Genomic DNA, 20,099 nt, shown 5'->3' with positions numbered 1-20,099 from the left:
AAATATGCAGTACAATGTAAATATAATTAATATTCATATAATGTTTTACCTTATTTGCATCAGAGAAAAAAAGTGACAACAGTATTTTACTGCACTGAATCAGAAAATATTTGAAACAACAGGTTTAGATATTTTTATATCATTATCATGCAAACATATTTCAATTATACAATTATATCGGTAATTTTCAGGAATGTCAGGTTAGAAAAAAAAAAAAAGTTTTATAAATTGACACAATTTATTAATTAGCCTACACTATTTGTCGCCAAAACAATATTTTTTTATATTAATAAGACAACGTGCTCCAGTATTGTTGAAATAATTGGAGATTCCATAGAGGCTATATTAAATCGATCTATACAGGTTTTCAAACAACATGCCCTGCTGTAGGTCAACGTGAGCTGAATGAACTGTATGGGTTTCCTGGCTTGGTCAGAATGTTTTTTTTTTTTTTACTTTAAAAGTTGAAAAGATCTACAAATTAAAGTTTAACAACAAGTGCAGTAAAACGTGTGAAAACTCCCCTTAATTATTCAAAAGGTAGCATGACTAATCGCCGAGTTTACTCAGACCTTTACACTCCTGCAGAAGTCTTGCCCGCGCTGCGCAAGGATGCGTTCAGGTCTCCTCTCTCTCTCTCTTTCTCTCTTTTCTCTCCATATGGAGTCACGATAGCCCTTAGACTGTACTGAGGGAGGAGCTCTAGCGAAGTGAAGCTCCAGCACGAGCTCATTCATCGGGCAGATCGAGAGGCTGGAGAAACTGTGCCTCCATCATACATTCTATAGGAAACCGCGGGGGTCAGGCGCTCTCCGCGGACAGGACGCGGACAGCTGAATTTAATCGCGGACTTTTACTCTCAATCACTGGAATATCTGTGTGCTGAACACTGAGGCGCGAAGCCCTACCAAAAAATGCGGTCGCAAAATATTTGAAAATCGCTACTGGTCACATGAATACATAATAAAACAAGTGATCATTTGGCGATGGAGAGCTGAGGGCAAGTCGGACCTGGACTTGTTCCATGCGTCTTTTTTGCGCGGTGGGCTCTTCCGTGCCAAGGAAGCCTTTTGAGAAGTCCAGGCGTCCTGTTTGTGCAGAAAAACTGGGTGGTTTTGTTTGATCCACAAAGCACAAATAACTTGGCCAAGTGAAGCTACAAAGACTCTCTGCGCTGCGTAATTTGGGTAAGAGCGGCTTACTAATGGCACTATCCAAAGTCAAAGCAAGCAAATGTGATTATTCCATGCACTTCTGTCTCTTTTTTTTCTATAGGACTGAACGTGTTCATAATGAATGCTAGGTATTAGTAGCCTACAATAGATGCGATGGATTTTATTTTATTTTTTTGTTAAATCATTTAACGCTCTTAAACATTTGCTGAATATATACAGGTTGGCACAAAGCCTAGATTGCTAGATGAACAACACTTGCGTGTCCTTTGAACAGTTATGGGGCACGTTAGTTCTAATGTACCTCCTCTTACAGCACACTATATTTTAATTTTAATAGGAAAGCCAGTGCTAATGTAACACTGTCTCATGTGATCTCAAGGACACCACATAAGGTTTATTTTACTTATTCATTCCCTGCAAATTCAATCCCTCCCTGTAAATGGAACTCAGGTGACTTCATTGTGATGTAGCCGTCTGCAGCACAGATGCTCGCCTTCAAAGTCACATTTACACAAAGGCATAGACACACACAAGCACTCAGCCAGACAAACCTACACACACAGACAACGCAAAGTCTTAATTTAATGTCTGGGGAGGCAGAGTTTGCAGCACTCTCTCAGTAGATGCTCAAGAGAGATTGATAAACAGAGTCTACATTAAATCTATCATGGTGCTTAGAGAGGTTTAAACTAATCTGAATGTATTTAGGATTAGTATGTGAGTTTGTTAAAGATTAACATCAGTTTGTGCACATCTGAACTTTTATTTATTTTTTAAGTTAATGCAACTCACAGGATACATAGCCATATGTACATACATTAGTGTTAATGTGTGGGATTAATGTGTCTGGAGCCTGGACATTATATTATTATTATTATTTTAATACTTATCATTGATGTCACATGTTTATTGGCTTTACATAGTGACACCGAGGTCATGTGTTTGATTGTCATGAAACATGCAAACTGATTAAATGTAACTCACTTTGCATAAAAGCATCTGTTCAATGCATACATGTGGGCAGCAGGCTGATATTGAAAGATCTCCCTTAAAAGCATGGATTATGAACATGCATATTTCTATTTGAGGTAATGGAGACCCCAAGTATTTAACATGAACAGATGCAATGCATTTTCATATGCTGACATTTCCCGACACACTGTACGGGACCTGCCAATTAGGATTTGTTTTATTGGTTTTATAATATTACAGGATGCTTTGTAGTGATGCAATAGAACCACATTTTTTTCCCCCACAAAGAACCTTTCAGTGAAGTCCCTAAAAATAAGCATTTTTTTTTTTAGTATGTTTTGATAATCTGAAAACCCTTTTTTCACTTTAAAGAACCCTTTGTGCAATGTTCAATGACAAAGAAAAATCTTTTAGAACAGTTACATCTGCAATATAACAGAGGGTTAAAGCATCACTGATATCAGTCTAATGGTCAGAATATTACATATACATATTAAAAAAAATAAATAAATAAAAATAAAAACATCTGTATGTAAGAACAGCAATAGTACAATCAACATGAGGGTAAAACATAATAAATAAAAAAAAAACAATGTAAAAGTACTTTTACCAATAGAAAAGGCTATTGTGTGGGCGAGTTTATTAGCTTCCCCGGACTGTGGGCCTTCTTCTGTTCTTATATGTGGGTGTTGTGGCGTCTCCCTGGGGCGAGCACATCATTTCCTCCATAGTGCCACAGACACAATGAACGGGCCATCTGCGCTAGCCCACTGATTTGCGCAGGGTAAAATGGAGCATCACTGATTCGCTCATCCCTTTGCCCCAAGCCCCGTATCCACTCTTTCTCTTCATCTCTCCATCCCTCATTCTCTTGCGCTGGATGTTAAGGTCCCCCCAGTGACATGCTGCGGATGGCAACCTGCAACAATCTGCTCTTGGTTACTTTAGTTCCCTTTATTTGCTTACATGCTCAACAATGGCACAAGCATAACCGTTGTGTCAAAACAAGCGCACTGAATCTTGATACCTGACTAGATACTCTTATTCAAATTACCAAAATGATGTGTGCATTTTACAAAGTGTTTAGCCAGCACTTGATAAGAATTATAAAATTGAATGAAATACGATTTAATTGTAACAAGAACTTGATTTGTAGTGGTGCTCGTTTGTTCAAATGCTTCAGTGTTGAATATGTTTGATTGTTGAGTTCAGAGTGATTTTCTTTTTTGTGCATTGCTGGTTGCTAGGTGGTTGCTTACTGGGCCAAGTTAAAAGAGTCCCCCCCCATGTCTATAGAAACGTCTAAAGTCCTTTCAATGTCAGTCTGGGGATTTTTCTCGTGACTGTTTTATCGACCACCTGGCTAAAAGCATACGTCTAATTACTTTGAAAAGTAACTGGAGTCCTTCATGTCAGTAGCAAAAATGACATTGGATGAGTTATATGCCACATTTTAATACTTTAAACAAACCCCTAACCCAACAGTATGCTTTCCATCCACTCTCCGAACAACTATTCTCAACTTAGTTGGAAAGAAATGCACCTGTAGTATCAAAGGCTCTTTGCTCTTTTCTTTAACAGTGTCTGTTGATGAAAACAACACTGAGAAAATTAAATCATTGATTTGCTTTCGCTGCACTGAGATAATGGTCGCCCTTGTAAATACATGTAATTGTCTAGAGGATTCACTTTGTGCGGTTAGAAGAGTTAGATTTATTGAGGCTGGGTATCATTTAAATCTTTTTTCTTGGCCAAATTGAAGGAAAACACTGGGGAAGAGCCCTAACATGAACAAACAATCAAATGTTGTATTTTTATCAACTAACGTTAACAAATATTAAAGTCTCCCTGTAGTCAATAATTGCATCGCTTAAAACTCATCTTTGATCACAAAAAAAGGATTTTTTTTTCTTTAAAAATAATTTCTTCATGCCTTAGTGTAGCTTGAATTGAACTCTACACCCTTGCTTCATTTAGTATACGCAGATTCATGAATATGGATATTAGCCCCGCCTCCACTCACTCGCAGCAGCTCGGATTACCTGATCCATTCACTCAACTGTAGTAAATGCTGCACAATGGCAAGAGGAAATTTTATTAATTCAGCCATATATTTTTAACCAGTATCTGAAGAAGAAGAAGAAGAAGAAGAAGAAGAAGAGTTAGTCTACAATTCGATGCATAAGAATGGCAATGGCAATGGCATTTGGCTTGACTACATTATCAAACAGCTAATAATGTGTTGCTAACATTACCCAAACCATGTTCACCATCTCATAGTCTGACAGATGTCTTCTAAAAACAGCATCTTTAAACACTTTGAACATCGTAGAAAGTCAGTGGAAAAAAGCATATAATTCATCATAACATCATAGTATACATCATAAACATGATTCACCAAAAGATTTTTCATATCAACAGAAAAATATAACTGACTAACTTGGCTTATGAGACTCCTCAGCTTTGCAGGACAGTTCATGAAGTGCTAAAGCTTCGTCCCACACGTTGATGGGATTGGTTACATATTTGTGACGTACAAATATGTGACGTACAAATATGTGACGTACAAATAGAACAAGGGGAATTTCAAACCATGTTTTAGGTTTACTGCAGATTTAAGGAGAACATTCTCAGCAATGGTATTGACTAATGAATGGATCATGGTTTGTGTCTTAAAGCATATTCAACACTCCGCATAGGCATATAAACAACATTTAAAAATGTGATTTTTAACTGCAGGGGTTAAAAACTCTTTAACTCTTCCCCCGCAAGCATTTTTGAAAAAAAGTTGCCAGCCATCACCAGCATTTGATCATTTTCACTAAAGCTTCATGGCCCCCAGAATATTTAGTTGTATGAATATCTGAACATGCACTATATCAAAAGAAAGAACCGACCCTCTAGCTTTTAAAACAAACAAACAAAAAACATAGTGGCTAAGCTTCTTTTATTATCAATACTTTTATATTTGTAAAGGTAATAAAAAAGCAACATTTTGAGCAAAAAATCTGAGAAAAATGTATATTTGCCGAAACCTACATCCAGAGTGGATTCAGAACGATGATCAAACACAGATGGAGTAGATGGAGTCCATCAACACCCCAAAGCTTCACAGTCCGCGACATTAGATAATTTTGTTTATATGCTCTTTAATGTTAGCCTGGCTCCACCCTCCTACACACTTCCGCTCAATTTTCCTTCAGTACTATGTCTGGGATTGCAGTATATTCTCTGTTTTTCTCCAGTCAAATTTTTACCGGCCCAATCCCCGAACAGAGGGAGTGGCTGAGAACGAGGACTCTGATGTTGTGCGCTACAGTCTATGATTTGAGATGACATATCTCAGAAACAAACGTTAGCTGTTGTTTACGGCAGACCCAGAGTGGCCAGACTTGCTGTACAAATGAAATGGTGGGACCTGGGCTGCGTTTCCCAAAAGCATCGTAAGCCTACGATGATCGTAAAAGCGATCGTACGAGTGATCTTAATATTAAGGTCTGTTTTCCAAAAGCATCGTAACTTAAGAAGCACTTGAAAATGATCGTAGATCTACGAGTGCTCTGGAGTAATCGTAAAGCTTGAAGTGTATCGTAAGAAGAGAGAGTTATGAGGTCACCTACAGGACAACCGGCAGATTACACCTTTAACTTTATTCAAGTGCATTGGGATAATACTAGGCCTATAATTTTTTTTTTAATTTAAAAAAAAAAAAAAAAAAAAAATTTTATTAAAAATTTTTTATTAAAATTTTTATTTTTTTAAAAAAAATAAAAAATGTATTTTTTGTTAAAAAATAAAAAAAAATAAAAATACACATCTGAATTAAATGACAGAAAAAAGAAAAAAAGAATAAAATAAGTAATGTAGAAAATATACTTCAAAAACTGGGAAAAATAGAGATAAACTTATATGACTTGCTTAACGTGCACGAAAACCAGCCATGTATTGGACATTCCTCTGCAGTGCCCTCTTCCTTTTTGTCAGGCTTACAAAATCTCTTTACCCGATCTTTTAACTAATAATTTAACTTATAACTTTAATTTGGTAGCAATGTCCTCCCAGATGTTTTGTTTCTCTTTGTTTGTACGATGCCTTTTAAATCTGTTGAAAATAATATCTTTTCCCGCTCCACCTCCTCTAGAAGGATATTAATTTAGTCTTTTTTATAATATATATAAAAGTTGCTTATAATTATTAGGTGAACCGTTCAGAGGAATCGATTCCATATAAGGTTATATTTCAGCACTTCGCAAATGGACAGCGACTCTTAAGCAACACTTAGCACGCGTTCATGTTAAGTACATTTTTGGGAAACACACGTGGAATTGCTGCGAGTGATCGTAACTTCGCTCGTAGAACGAGCTCTTTATAGCTAAGATACATCATTATTGGGAAACCCGGCCCAGGCTAGTTTAATGTTGATGAGCATGTTATTTTACATATGCGTTTGCTTACATATGCTATCATTTATTTATGCTTTTTCTTCACATGTGTTTTGATCAGGAGATTCAGTACACTTTCAGAAGATTTGTAATAGCTCCCCTTACCGTATAACAGTGAAAACACGGAAAGTCGGAAATGTATGTCAATGTCAGGGAAGGATTTGATAAAAAAACTGTAACAAATGTATCACTCGTTGTTAGTTAAAGTTTATTAATGCCTTTGCTAATATTAACTAATGGGAACTTATTGTAGAGTGCTACCGAAAAAATCTAGCTTTAACTGCAGTAAATGAAAACAGTTGAAAAGCTGTTAAAAGTGATGCCTATTTTATTAAATGATTACATCTCTGTAATACTTTCTGCAGTTGTCTCATTAGCTGCACTCTTTTTCATAAGCTTCAGGCAAAACTCAACTCACAGAGCTGAACGACGTGAACACTTATATGATTCATCTAAAAATGCAGCACTATATAATTTTAAGATGTCAGCTCTGTGTCAGACCCACCGCTGTCATTCTTCCACTTCATTTGCTTTAGTGACCAAAGAAATTATATGACGTTTTGAACAAACCGTTTATTATTTATATATTTTTCTTTTACACATGTAAGCTAACACCATATTAAACAGACTGGGATGTTTGAGATGTCTTTTTTTTTTGTCATGTTCTTGAAAAAAATAATAATTAGGATGGTGTGGATGGTTACTAGGGCATTGCTATGCAGTTGCTAAGGTGAATGTGTGTGTGTGTGTGTGTGTGTGTGTGTGTGTGTGTGTGTGTGTGTGTGTGTGTGTGTGTGTGTGTGGGGTGGGGGGTGTTTACCGGTACAAGTCATATGATGTTAACTGGTCCAAGTCTGCTCGTCGATGTCACCCTAGAGGTCAGCCGGACAAAATCAATCAGTCAATCACTTCGGAAATACTACCCTTCTCAGTTTAAGGAAGAATTTATGGCCACTGCACAATTGGGTCGAGTTTTGCGCCAAAGTTTAATACTTTGAGTTAGGGGTTAGTTCAAATGAATATGAGCTACAGTGACGCTTGACTTACTGTAGCATGTACCAATAAAATGGGATCACAGAAGCGTGGTCTATTAGAATAAACTGCAGTGAAGGGGAAAATCAAATGGAGAGTAGAAAAAATGAGAACAACTTCCTGTTGTGAAGTTGATTTGCAGGGAAAGGTACATCTGTTACATGCAGATGTTTGATTCTCTGAACATATTGGGTTTCATCCGGTAGATCTAACTGCTGATTCCTGAGAAATAATTACGGCACATTTGTTTAGAAACACATTTGGAAGAAAGCGCACAGCACTTCTCCTCCTCCTGACTGTGATGAATTCATTCATGCCATATGAGAAATTACAACTTTGAGGATCTATTGGCTCCTACATGAGCATCACAGGCACAGTCACAGCACTAAAGCTTTTCCAAAATATAGGCAGCAACATTATGTTGTCTTCTTCACTCTATTGCAAACAACATTTCCATTGCACATACGGTTCTTTATAGTGGAAACAGGGGCTTTATACTTTAAAAAAGGACGCTATGATCATAGATGCGTTCGTGTTGTGTATTGTGGGTTTCGTGATAACAGAGATAACAGGAATGTAGACATATACTGTAAGTTATGCGATTGAAAGAGAAAAAAGGAGGGCTAAGAGACGAAATCCCCTACAACAACTTGCAGTGCTACATACCATCGACGCCGAGAAAGAACACAACGCCACAGAGAAAGGCGACAGGTAACTGCTGTTAACATTAGCTTTCTGTATGTTTATGTCGTATGTCGTGGAGAGCTGTGTGCTTTTTAAAAACAATTTCATATGCACTGTAAACCCTAATGCTCAATAAATAAATATATATATTACACATACACATATTATACACTTTATTTTTCTTTTGAGTTTTACGAACTTGCTTCTTTTAAGACAAACTTAAATTTAATCTTTTTTTTTTGTGATTTATTTCTGTGAGAGTGTAATTAAATGCTAAAATTGATTGTTTTTAAAAAAAAATTGCAAAATTAAAGTTAAGTGTGAGATTTATTAGTGTTTAATGTTTTGCTATGATCATTTAGAAGAGTTTCTGTTATGTTGGGTTATTTCTTTGTTTTTTTTTGGGGGGAGGGGGTTGTAAAAGTTAAATGTTATCTTACAAAAATACTTCAATTTAAGAGCAATTGAAATATACAAGTAAAAAAAAAAGATTATATATATATATATATATATATATATATATATATATATATATATATATATATATATATATATATATATATATATATATATAAATAAATAAATAAATAAATATTGGCGTGCATCTTCAGGAGCCGGATCTCACGAAAATGCATATAAATAGTATGAGTGTGCAATCTCATGGAATGTATGCCAAAATGAGTTTTGGCATGCATTGTTTTTCACTTGCATATTATACACACTTAAGGGCGTATTATACATATGAACCGACCACCCAACCACCCCCAAGCTACCCAAAAGTGTGTCCTATGTACGCCATAAAGTGCGTAGCATATGCACGTCAAAATTCATTTTGCCATATACATTGCACGAGATTGCACACTTGATACGCATTACCATGACAATTGTGTTGATCTTCAGACAAAACAATGGCACTGACATATTTTAAGATTAATCTTGCATTCAGTTAAAAGAGCTAAAAGAGCTCAAACATGCATTTTAGTCTGGGAATATATTTAAGCCTTGTCTTTAAGCATTTTTTTTTTTTTTTATGCAACTGAGTTTTGCGGGTTTACAGTGTGAAATGCATTAGGCCATTCGACGTACACTTATGTCACTGATTGTTCCTTTTGTGCTGGGTTAGACCCTACCGAAAGCCATTCCTATTACTAAAGTCCTTCCTGGTTCCTGCAGTTCAAACGCGCCAATAAACGGGTACTTCCGACAAACTGTGAAAGTACCTTGAAACAGAGCCATTTTTAATTCATGCATATAAACGTTGATCCAAATTATGCAGTTACCTTTTAAATAACTAAAATGAAGTCCTTATGTTGTACCTAGGGTGTGGATATTAAATGGTCTGATGCCTCGGTGTCCTGATTTTCAACATACTTGTATAAATGAAGCTTGCAAGACCTACATTATTCTACCTGGAATGAGGTTGCAACCCCTAAAATGTATTGTCTCATAAAAATGTCACGTTTGTCAAGTTTAAAGCAGAGGACTGAATTGCTTTGACACCAGTTCCACAGCAGACATGATCGATAAGACAATACGTGCAAAAGACTGAGAAAATTAAAGTTGTACCTGTCCTTTAAATAGCATATGGTAAGCAGATTATGCAAATGATTGGATGGCTTTGTGGTTTGGTTTAAGCAGTTGATTTGCTTCTGTTTGACAGGACCACAGCCATTGATTGCCATGCTTCATTGGCCAACCTTGTTCTGTTGGGGTTTCATTACTGATCAGATAAATAATGAATGACCAACCCTTAGAATTGTGTTTAAGACAGCAGCCATTCTCCCAACCTGCTCAAGCAAGACAATGCCTGCTGTCTACAAACAATACTTCTCCTGGCACTGGATCAAATATAATTTCCCTTTCAAAAAGGTTAGCATCATGAGTTTCTACTAAGATGCACATGAGCTTCAAATAGATACAAATAAATAAATAACCCAAACACTTTTACTTTGCATTGTTCAGTTAGTTGCAAACTAGCTTGGTCTAGATGTGTTAGACTGGGCGGCTGGTTAAATGATTGTGCCGTTGTAGGCTTGCAAGCCATTTGAATTCAGCATTGCAAGTAAACAGCACAAATGGGACCATACAACAAATGTAACACCTCAAAACAAGATAGTGTACAATATATTTCCTCTGTCATGGATATACGAAGTGCTCAACCAGAAACTACAGTCATACAAAATAGCCTTGAGGGTTATTTTTCTTTGCTTTAATTTATTTGAACATTTCACGGTACATATAACATGTTATGTCATCAAACAAACATTCACAGATGCACTGCTGTGTTGGATTCCTCGGTTGTGAATCTTTGCATTCTGGTCTAATGTTCAGTGGAACAGGCAACTTTGCATGTCTATACATACACGTGTACAAAAAGTCCCATGAAACGGCATGGCGTGCGGTGGATACAGTATAACGCTATTGATCTCTTCCATTCTCGCTGGGGCAATTCTGCTGGAACAAACAAGTTACCGCGACATGCATTTGTCTTCTACGATATTCCGAATTTCAAAAGTCACAAATGAAATCTCGTCCAGGGTATTATATCATCAATTAATGCCGTGTTCAGTGACGGTGAGCTGCATTACTCGCGGGATTAAAAAGGTGGCTACAAAGAAGCGCTCATTTTGGTCATGGTTTGTCATGAGAAAAGTATTTGACGTTCGTCGCAGGAGAAGTCACACAGCAGGACTGTGCACCAAATCCTCTGACACTAACGATCAAAGACTTCAGATTTTAGCCTAGGATCAGAGGAATCTTTTAAGATCTGCAAAATTTGTCACAGGCGGCCAACCCGTGGCCAAAATCGCACACTGGCCTTAGTGAAAATACTTAAAGATCTATCGTATTTATTATTCCAACAAGGCATCACCCTCATAATTCATTTGAATTAAACAAAAGTGCATTGTCCATAATAAAGAATTATGGTGAACGTATGTGAAAAAATCCCAAAGAGATCTCCCAAAGCGCAAAGAGATCAAGTTGAAAGCAAATTAAGACATTTACTGAGGTTTCCTGCTTTTTTAGATTAGATTTCTCTACTGGTTAAAAGAACCAAAGTAATGTCGTATGTATCTACTCTAGGTTTTCAAAACAGAGTTTCTTTAGAACCGAAAAATACTAACTCTGTAATTAAAAGTTAGAGATTTCAATATAAAATCAAACATTATAAAACTACCCACACTCCTTTTACAACTCTATAATCTGTACACTCTTACAAATTTATTTCAATAATAATGATAAAATATATATATATAAAAACATAAAATAAATTAAATTAAAGGGGAAAAAAAAAACCTCAAGGCTATTTTGTATGACTGTAGTGAACTTGTTTATGGCTGAGCACTTCATATATCCATGCCAGAGGAAATATATTGTGTGCTCCTCATTTCCACTATCTTATCTTGGCATCACAATTCAGTGTCTTGTTTTGAGGCAATACAATGTTTGTATGGTCCCATTTGTGCTGTTTACATGCTGAATTAAAACCGCTTGCAAGCCTACAACAGCACAAGCATTTAAACAGTTGCCAAGTCTAACATATCTAGACCAAGCTAGTTTGCAACTAACTGCAAAATGCAAAGTAAAAGTTATTTTATTTTTTTGTATTTGAAGCTCATTTGCATCTTAGTGACTGGCATCTATCTTAAAGAACCATGGAAGCTTTACATTGCACAACGAGTTCTTTATAGTGTAATCATCTAATCGCCTCAGATCTTCTCTTTTGCTACCTGAATGAGGAGCCTCCAAGCAATAATTCTGCTGACTTTGATATTTTCTATCCAAATTCACATACTTCCCTACTACACAGTAGGCTAAAACATTTTGACAAGATCCGTATCTCTGAATTCACAGTAGTACAGAATAGACAAAAACTACCTGGATGATATAGCCGTCAAATTCTGAGGTGTGTATACACTGGACACTTTACTATCCCATGAGGCCACGGGAGATGATTTGTGAATGGCAGTGAAGAAACACAACTGATGCTGTCACATGATAAAGAATTACATTCATACTCTATAAAATGTACTTTTTAGCAGCCTTAAATTACTTATTCAGAGCATGACATTGTTGAGATTTCTTCTAAAACTAGTGGATGTGAGTTTATAGGGTCTATTTCCCATTATATAAGGTCTCTATAAAAATCTCCTCATTAGGAGTTACAATTAAGAGATCAAAAACATCTAATTCATGACTTCTCCTTTCTACGGGATGACCTATACTTTGGGTAAACGTACAAGAGAAAGACAGGAAAATTTGCTGTATCAGGACAGATGTTCCCATTCCCCTCCAAGGGTCTGCGAAGCGGGTTAGAAAGGCAGGGTTGGGTGGAGACCTGAGGGATGAGGACTCACGGGTCGAGCTATATGTGCGTATGTGTGTATGTAGATAGTTAAGTAGAGGAATATTAGGCTCTGCTTAAATGCATGAGAGCACAATATGTAGGCTTCACTGGCTCTTAATGGACCACAAATTCTCTCCTCACTGTCAACCACACACTGCTTGCTAAAAATAGGAATGGAACCTTTTTTTTTTTCCTTCTTTGTCCTGTCATCTAGCATGACATGCAAGCATTCATTTTCTCCACAGTTTTTGTAATCTTTTAATCTAATTTTATTTATGCCCCCGCCCCTTCCACTGCCGATCTACCTGCATCCTCAAGAGAGGCGAAGAAAACCATCTTTGTTGTCTTCACATGCTGTGTTTGCTCGGAGCTGTCAGCGCACGCAGCCTGTCGTGTCATGTGGCAATGCCAGACCACTTAATGTTTGATTTCATGTCAATACAATTGGGAAGACTTTCATTCCTCGAAGATTCACGGGGACTCTGGGGTGTTTTATGTTTCAGTTCATTTGCATAGAACTGTGTTATGTCACTTTAAATAACTTTATAATGAAGAATAAGCGTGTTGTTATTTTCCTTAAGTGTGAGAAAGAGGTTATTTTTCATTTAAATATCAACTGTGTCTTCACATAAAAGATTTTTAAAAAAATGACATATGAATGTGGACAGTAGATCAGATCATTTGGTCTTGGAAGAATTGTATGAGAAATGTTTGAGTTCATATAGAGTTTTGATTGAAGATTGAATGAATATACATAAATGTTGAAAGACATTAGAGATAATCTTCACCAGTCAGATATTTCTACTGAAATCCCTTGGAACAAATAAAATTAGACACAAATTAGTAGGGGTGACCCCTAATAGTCGAAGATTCGATGCATCGATATGCAGGACCGGATTCGACCACTGATCTCATGGTCGAATCTTCGCGGGTGTTATGAAATGAGGATTATACCAGTTTGACAATATGGGTGTGCTCAATCTTAGTGTTATAAAGACATGTCGCGGCGCTGAGTGATCGCCCCTTTAAGGGCACTGAGCTTTGCACCGGACGCGCCGCGCCTATAACATTCGAACACATATACACCGACGGCGGCATTCGACACCTGTCTGTGGCGATAAATGTATATTTCCCTCAAATCGTAAATGTACTGATTTCACCCTGTACTACAATATACACTCAGCGTGCAGTGATTCAAAATTGAGCTCGCGCGGCGCGTAATTATGTTCACGTCTGCCTGGTGTGAGATACCTGAGACACGGCGCTGAGCTTCAGTCCGGTGTGTGACCCCCTTCAGGCACAATCGGCTTAAGAACGCGCATATACACGCACTCAAAGTGTTCTTTTCCTCTCTAGGCAGGTATTGTTTTTAGGTTTATTTATCAAAATGTTATTTTATATATTTGTGTGATGTTCTGTGTTTCGATTGCGGCCGTTAAATGTTATGAGAGAACGGTTAATTTATGAATGTGTAGTGTAGCCTAGTTTTGATCACTTTATTAAAAGTGGTGGCTGTGTGCCGTGTGTGAAGTAAAATAAAAATAGTCTTAGCCTCCTGCTGACTAGTGTCCTGCCCTTCCCAACCCGTTTATACCGTTTATTTTTTTCCGGTCTATGGTTCACACACACATAGATGATTCGACTGTCGGTCGACTATAGAGAGATTAGAAAATTCTGATTCGAATTTGTAAATCCTTAGTCGGGGACACCCCTACAAATTAGGAATCAAATACATTCAATGATTCTGGTTCGGATTCCTCTTAATGTGGAACCTGTTCAAGCGAGAATGTTCAATCTGAGATACATTGACTAGTGCATTGTTTATGCTTCATTCAAATGAATACTGAGGTATAACTGTTGGCAAAATGAGAGGATTATAGGACACATCTTAAAGCACACTTAGCCAGATGTTAGCGGTAACAGGGTCAGGGAAACCTAATTATGTAAGGAAAAGTCTCAGGGTGTCTGCTGCTGAGGATCGATGTAAAGTAAAATGAGCGTCATTCAGTTTGTCATGGTAAAATATAGGCTATGCATGCATACAAATTATTTGCCTTTGTTGAAATGCAGTTGTTTGATTTACAAATTATGAGGCATATGAGCATACGTCTGTTTCTTGATTGGATTTTAATTATCCCAGTAATTTGAAATACTTAATTATTCCCTAATGTGATATAATCACCACTATTATCATCACCATCAATGACACAACCAAATTATTCATTTAGGACTATTACAGTGTTAGTTATAAAGAGTTCTGGAGTTCCACTCACTGCTTGTATGCAATAATAAAATACAATACGTTAGCAATGCTTAATAGCTTTAATAATTTTGCAACTTGTGACTATCAGTTCATTAGTTTCAGCACTGTGAACTCCTTGCAATAATTCCTATAATGCAGTGTTCTGCACATTTTTTTATTTTTATAACTGCACCTAGTAATTACCTTTCCTTCTCTCCCCTGTGTTGTCTTTTTAGAGTCACGGAAGAAGACATCAAAATGCTGACCAGGATTATTTCCGTTTGCTTCTTCTTTGCTGGTGCTAGTTTTGGAGATACTGAGCCCAAGCTGTTGTACGATGGAGCTTGCAATTCTCTGTCGTTGTGCACATGTGAAGAGAAAGATGGACAGTTGTACATAAACTGCGAGGAGAGAAACATAAGCAAAATTTCAGACGTTGAAGTACCATCAGATAAACCTTTTCATCTAAATCTATACAAAAATGACTTAGTGGAGTTACGTGCAGATGATATGGATGCTTTCAAGAACGCAGTCACCTTACATCTCGGTGCAAACAGCATACAGGAGCTCGAACCTGGCGTGTTCAGTACGATGGGATCCCTGAAAAAGTTGCACATAAACAGCAATTTCCTGGTCATGCTGAAGGAGGACACATTTCACGGCTTGGTGAATTTGGAATACCTTCAGGCTGACACCAACTTCATCCGGGTGGTGGAGCCTGGGGCCTTCAGCAAGCTTGTCCGTCTTAAAGTTCTGATTCTCAATGACAACTCCATTGAGTTCCTTCCGAGCAACATTTTCCGCTTTGTGCCTCTGACACATCTGGATCTGCGTGGGAACAAGCTGCAGACACTGCCGTACGTGGGTTTCCTGGAGCATATTGGTCGTATAATGGAGCTCCTGTTGGAGGACAACGACTGGGTCTGTAACTGTGAAATCTTACATTTAAAGGTCTGGATTGAGAACATGCGAGCACAGTCATCCATCGGCGAGGTGGTTTGCAACAGGCCTGAAGATCTTAGAGGCACCCCTTTGGCTAGGGTCAAAAGGGATTTGCTTTGTCCCTCTCATGCTGACATCAACCTTGAAGAGCCATCAAAATCTCTAGACATGGTTGTCACCCCATCCACTAAGGTTGTTCAAATACCGAATGCCAAAGATGATGCAAAGATACCAACACCTGCAAACGGCCTAGGGAAATTTTGCACGTCACTGTGCTCTTGTGACAGTACAGGTTTTTTAATGCACTGTGAAGACCGAGGCATTCAAAGGATATCTGATATAGGCATTCTTGAACAAAGCCCAACCATGCTGGTTTTGACAGGAAATATGATACAAAGGCTTTTCAAATATGATTTTGTGACATATGACAGTTTGGAGTTGCTCAATTTGGCAAACAACCAAATAGACTACATTGACAATGAAACTTTTCTGAGTTTGAGCAATCTGAAAAAACTGTACCTGAATGGAAACAGGATCGAGAAAGTCTCTGCAACAATGTTTCTTGGCCTTCACAACCTGGAATATTTGTTCTTGGAGTATAATGTCATTAAAGAGATTGAGGCTGGATCGTTCAACCCTTTGACAAATCTAAAGCTACTGTTCCTAAACAACAACCGTCTCAACACTCTCCCCGCGCAAATATTTCGTAATGTCCCCTTGGTGAAATTGAACCTAAGGAAAAATTTCTTTATGCACTTACCAGTGAGTAATGTGTTAGAGCAACTCAATTATTTAGAGCAAATTTATCTTGAGGACAATCCTTGGGACTGCACTTGTGATTTGGTCAGCCTCAAACAGTGGGTGGAAAAGCTTAGCAAGGACACCGTGGTGGGTGCCATCTTATGCCACACTCCTCAAAAACTGTCTACTGCTGAGGTTAGAAACCTCAAGCATGATGTTCTCTGCCCTGGCTTGGTAACCTATAAGTCCTTACCTGGAGGCACAGAGGTCGGTATCCCCGTCACGCTCTCACCGGAGGGCGGCACCAGCGGCTTCTTCCAGTCCCTGACAGATGCAGTGCCACTATCAGTTCTCATCCTCTGCCTTCTAATCCTCTTCCTGACCTTCATTTTCTGTGCTGCTGGGATTGTTGTATTTATGCTACACCGTCGGCGGAGACAGGTCAAAAAGAAACAAGCCGAGGAGCAACCTCGCGAGAGCAGTCCCATCCATCTGCACTACAGCATGTATGGCCAGAAAACCACCCACCACGTAACTGAAAGGCAAGGACCCAGCATGTACGACGAACCTCCCCACAGCCCTATCATTCAGGTCTGCAGGAACCCCAGTTACTGCTCTCAGCACAAAGAATACGAGTTAGATGACTACAATAGCGACAAACCTAAGCATATCTGTCATAGCATCCTTGATAAGGACAACGAATCCCTGCCTAACGTGAAGTTCAGGGCCGTCACCGACTACCCTGCTGAGTTTGTGAGTTTGGGAGATGCAAGCTCCTTGTACAAGAACATCTTAGAAAGGGAACGGGAGCTTCAACAGCTCAGCCTCACCGAATACCTCAGGAAAAACATATCACAGCTACAACCAGCTGTGGACATGCAAGTCCCCAACCACCACAAAGAGCTGAAGCTAATGGAGACTCTCGTTTATACAAGGCCAAGGAAGGTCATGGTGGAACAGACTAAAAATGAGTACTTTGAGCTCAAAGCCAACTTACATGCTGAGCCAGACTATTTAGAAGTCTTAGAGCATCAAACGACTTTCAACTGAGATAAGTACACTGTATACTTTGATTTGACAAATGATACTCCAAGTGCCTTGACAGTGCATTCTGAGTTCTGATTTAGCCCAAGAGATATAATACAACAATTTCAGAGTAGAGGCAATTCTCACGATACAATCATTTGACACTGACACAGTGTCTAATTTCAGGTGGAACTTTAGCGTTAGCATGATATTGGACATTGCAGATGATGGATTATACATTCTAACAAAATACCAGTCACACAGAAAGAGTCACTGCGATGGACAAGCTTGGCTTTGATACCAGAACATTTGTTTTGCATCGTGGTTAATGCATTCTCTTTATGTTTTCTACTTGATATGGGAGACTAGCATAGAGTCACTTCACATTTCTATCTGTGTATTTCTTATTATGTACGTGACAAATCTTTAAGCTCTGTTTATCTGTAGCAATGAAAGAAAACATGTTTTCCTTCTCGTTTTTTCTTCTTCTGTCAGACAGAACATTTATGGCTGGTTGAAACATTCCCTGATTTGCTAAGCTTTGAATTAAACATGCCCAACACATTAATCTTCATTAAATATTAAATAATGGTGGTACTTAGATCTCAAGATTTTTGAAAATGCATTTATTAATAAATAAGGCATCATCAACAGCAAGTAGCTTGCCAAGTGGCTATTGTTTTGACCCTGAGGTCAGATTTTATGACTGGGCCCATTTATCGTGTCTGAAATTGGCGTCTCACCTGGAATTGTCAACATGCCTGGAGAGTTTGCTCAGAAATCATGTCATACTTGCTCATTACCTCCACTGCTTCCTATATGGACAAAAACTCTGCTGGGCATCATTGGAGAAAATGAAAAGAAAATAATTGCACTACTTAAAATACTATTTAAAGGTGGTTGATGACAATCACGGTGTGGGGCCGCACAGTCTATTCCCATAGGAAAACCGAGTAGTGTAGCGTCTGGTTTGTAAAATAATGTTGTTTAAAGTTCCTTTTGACACAAATTATATTTGACTATTTTCTTGCAGCATGCCAATTATGCAGGGTGTTTTATCTTCATCATGTGGCTGGAGAAGAAGAGAATATATATCTATATATATATATGTATATGTATAGAGAAAATATGCACACAAATTATTGTGTTGAGCCTTGACATGTTTTAACTGTATGGAAGAGCACCATAGCTTTATTTTGTACAAGTGTGGATGAGAGTTATTTATTCTGTATATTTGTACATAATTTAACATTTATATGTTGTGTGCCTTTAATGTGGTACCAATTAAGCTGTAAATAAAAGATAAATAAATTGAGAACATTGCAATATTATGGTCAGTAACATGAATAGCATGGTACAAGTAAATAAGGAAACAAAAAAAAACAACTACGGAGAAATAGAAGAAAAAAATATATAATAGTATGTTATATCATTGGTTTTCAATGGGTTGAAGACAATGATAGGATCTCAGACAGTGTGTGTGTGTGTGTGTGTGTGTGTGTGTGTGTGTGTGTGTGTGGTGGTGGTGGGGGGGGGGTATTAATTGCAAAAAAAAGTAATGAATTAAGCATTCAATTGTGCAGGGAAAACATTTTTTTATTTTTTATTTTTTTCAGCTTTTAAAAGAGATTTCCAATTAGTATTTTGGCACAGATGCATCTTTTGTTACTTTTTAGAAGCCGAACAATTAGACAGATGACAAAAAGATATGGTTTGACATGTCCTAATTTTTTAGCCTGGTCCTACAGACTCTCGTATGTTTGATTTAAAATGCTAGGTAGGTCTACTCTGTTGAAGCTTAAAACTATTGGATCTGCCCAGAGCCGCTCTGGATCTGCCGAAAACAATCGCTAACGTTTGTTCGTGACGTATGTCATGCCCCGTTCACCTTAGGCAACTCCTTCACCAACACTAGCCTGTTTCACACATACTCTGACTGCAGTCCATATGCAGTTTATGTTGTGCTGTTGTACTTTCACATATGCATTTCTATAACACAAACACAGCATTTATTCATTATTTTTTTTCAATTTACTGAACATGACTTGTCTGCAGGTCATAAAGAAATGTGTTTCTCCACCTCCAAGAAAGGACGAGTGCTCTCCATTATGTCGCCTTACCTAAATGTGCTGTTTTTCTTGCTTTACCCGAAGCAATTAAGACATAAGTTGACTTTGAAACAGACTAGGCTTTACAATATATGGTTCTGTGGTGAAATTACCAGATTTTCACGTCAATACATGTTCTAACCGGTAAAAAAATAAAAAAATAAAAATGCACCACATACGCACTGCAAACAGAGTATGTGTGAAACAGGCGTAACGGAGTGAGCTGAAAAAAATCGTAACTTTTCCCAAAACCTGTGGGGAGGAGGGCCACAACATCATGGCCACCAACAAAACAAGAGAATATACCACAATCCAAGACAGAGTACTGAAGGAGAAGGAAAATTGAGCGGAAGCATGGGAGGGCGGAGCCAGGCTACCAATTTATTG

The 20,099-nt window shown here is 37.9% G+C and overlaps 1 protein-coding gene across 2 annotated transcripts; it reads left to right on the top strand.

The window, feature by feature from the left end:
• The first annotated feature begins 597 nt into the window (after window positions 1–597).
• Window positions 598–18,922, top strand: slitrk6 (SLIT and NTRK-like family, member 6). Of its 2 annotated transcripts, none has more exons than XM_067442220.1 (2): window positions 598–1,187; window positions 15,132–18,922. In XM_067442220.1, exon 2 carries the CDS (start codon window positions 15,154–15,156, stop codon window positions 17,626–17,628), a length of 2,475 nt encoding a protein of 824 aa, XP_067298321.1. In that variant the 5' UTR covers window positions 598–1,187; window positions 15,132–15,153; the 3' UTR covers window positions 17,629–18,922. The 2 variants fall into 2 exon arrangements, with proteins under 2 accessions (XP_067298321.1, XP_067298322.1); XM_067442221.1 differs by lacking the exon at window positions 598–1,187 and adding an exon at window positions 7,425–8,332.
• Window positions 18,923–20,099: the final 1,177 nt, after the last annotated feature.

Source organism: Pseudorasbora parva, chromosome 4 (assembly GCF_024679245.1).
Source record: "Pseudorasbora parva isolate DD20220531a chromosome 4, ASM2467924v1, whole genome shotgun sequence".
Classification (NCBI taxonomy): domain Eukaryota; kingdom Metazoa; phylum Chordata; class Actinopteri; order Cypriniformes; family Gobionidae; genus Pseudorasbora; species Pseudorasbora parva.
The sequence above is the reverse complement of the archived record's forward strand: the minus strand, read 5'-3'. Positions and strand labels throughout refer to the sequence as shown.